Source organism: Egretta garzetta, unplaced genomic scaffold (assembly GCF_000687185.1).
Source record: "Egretta garzetta isolate BGI_Z169 unplaced genomic scaffold, ASM68718v1 scaffold67, whole genome shotgun sequence".
Lineage (NCBI taxonomy): Eukaryota > Metazoa > Chordata > Aves > Pelecaniformes > Ardeidae > Egretta > Egretta garzetta.
In genome coordinates, this window is record NW_009260340.1 from 65,592 (window position 1) to 65,965 (window position 374).

The following is a 374-nucleotide window of genomic DNA, read 5'->3' on the forward strand; positions in this document are numbered from 1 at the left end:
GAGGGGGATCCCACGGGGAGGGGGCTCGGGCCGGGGGCCACCTCACTCCCAAGAGCCGGGGGTCTCGGGGTGACACAGCCCATCCCCTCCCCGCTATCCTGTGACCTCCGTCAGCGAAGCCCCCCCCGGGGGAATCTCCCGCCCCTGGGTAAGCAGGGGGTCCCCGGGAATGGTTTCCTCTTCCCCCTCGGGTCTTGGGGTGCTTTCCTGGAGGGGTTCTTCCTCGCTCGGAGGCGGCAGGAGGAAAGCCAGCGGTTCCCTGAGGGCGACTACATCAATGCGACCCAGGCGGCCGAAACGCTGCAGCTGGGTGGGGGGGACGCCTGCCAGAGAGGGAGAGGGGGCTCAGGTGGGGGCCCACAGGGGCTGGGGAA

The 374-nt window shown here is 70.3% G+C and overlaps 1 protein-coding gene across 1 annotated transcript in view; it reads right to left on the reverse strand.

The window, feature by feature from the left end:
• COG8 (component of oligomeric golgi complex 8) overlaps nucleotides 1–374 on the reverse strand; it is a gene marked incomplete at its 5' end in the record, with an annotated part of 4,206 nt that overhangs the window by 1,403 nt on the left and 2,429 nt on the right. The window contains 2 exon segments of the mRNA XM_035898033.1: nucleotides 96–329; nucleotides 332–374. The exon segment at nucleotides 332–374 is cut by the window's right edge and continues 48 nt beyond it. Of these exon segments, the coding sequence (XP_035753926.1) occupies nucleotides 96–329; nucleotides 332–374 (277 nt within the window).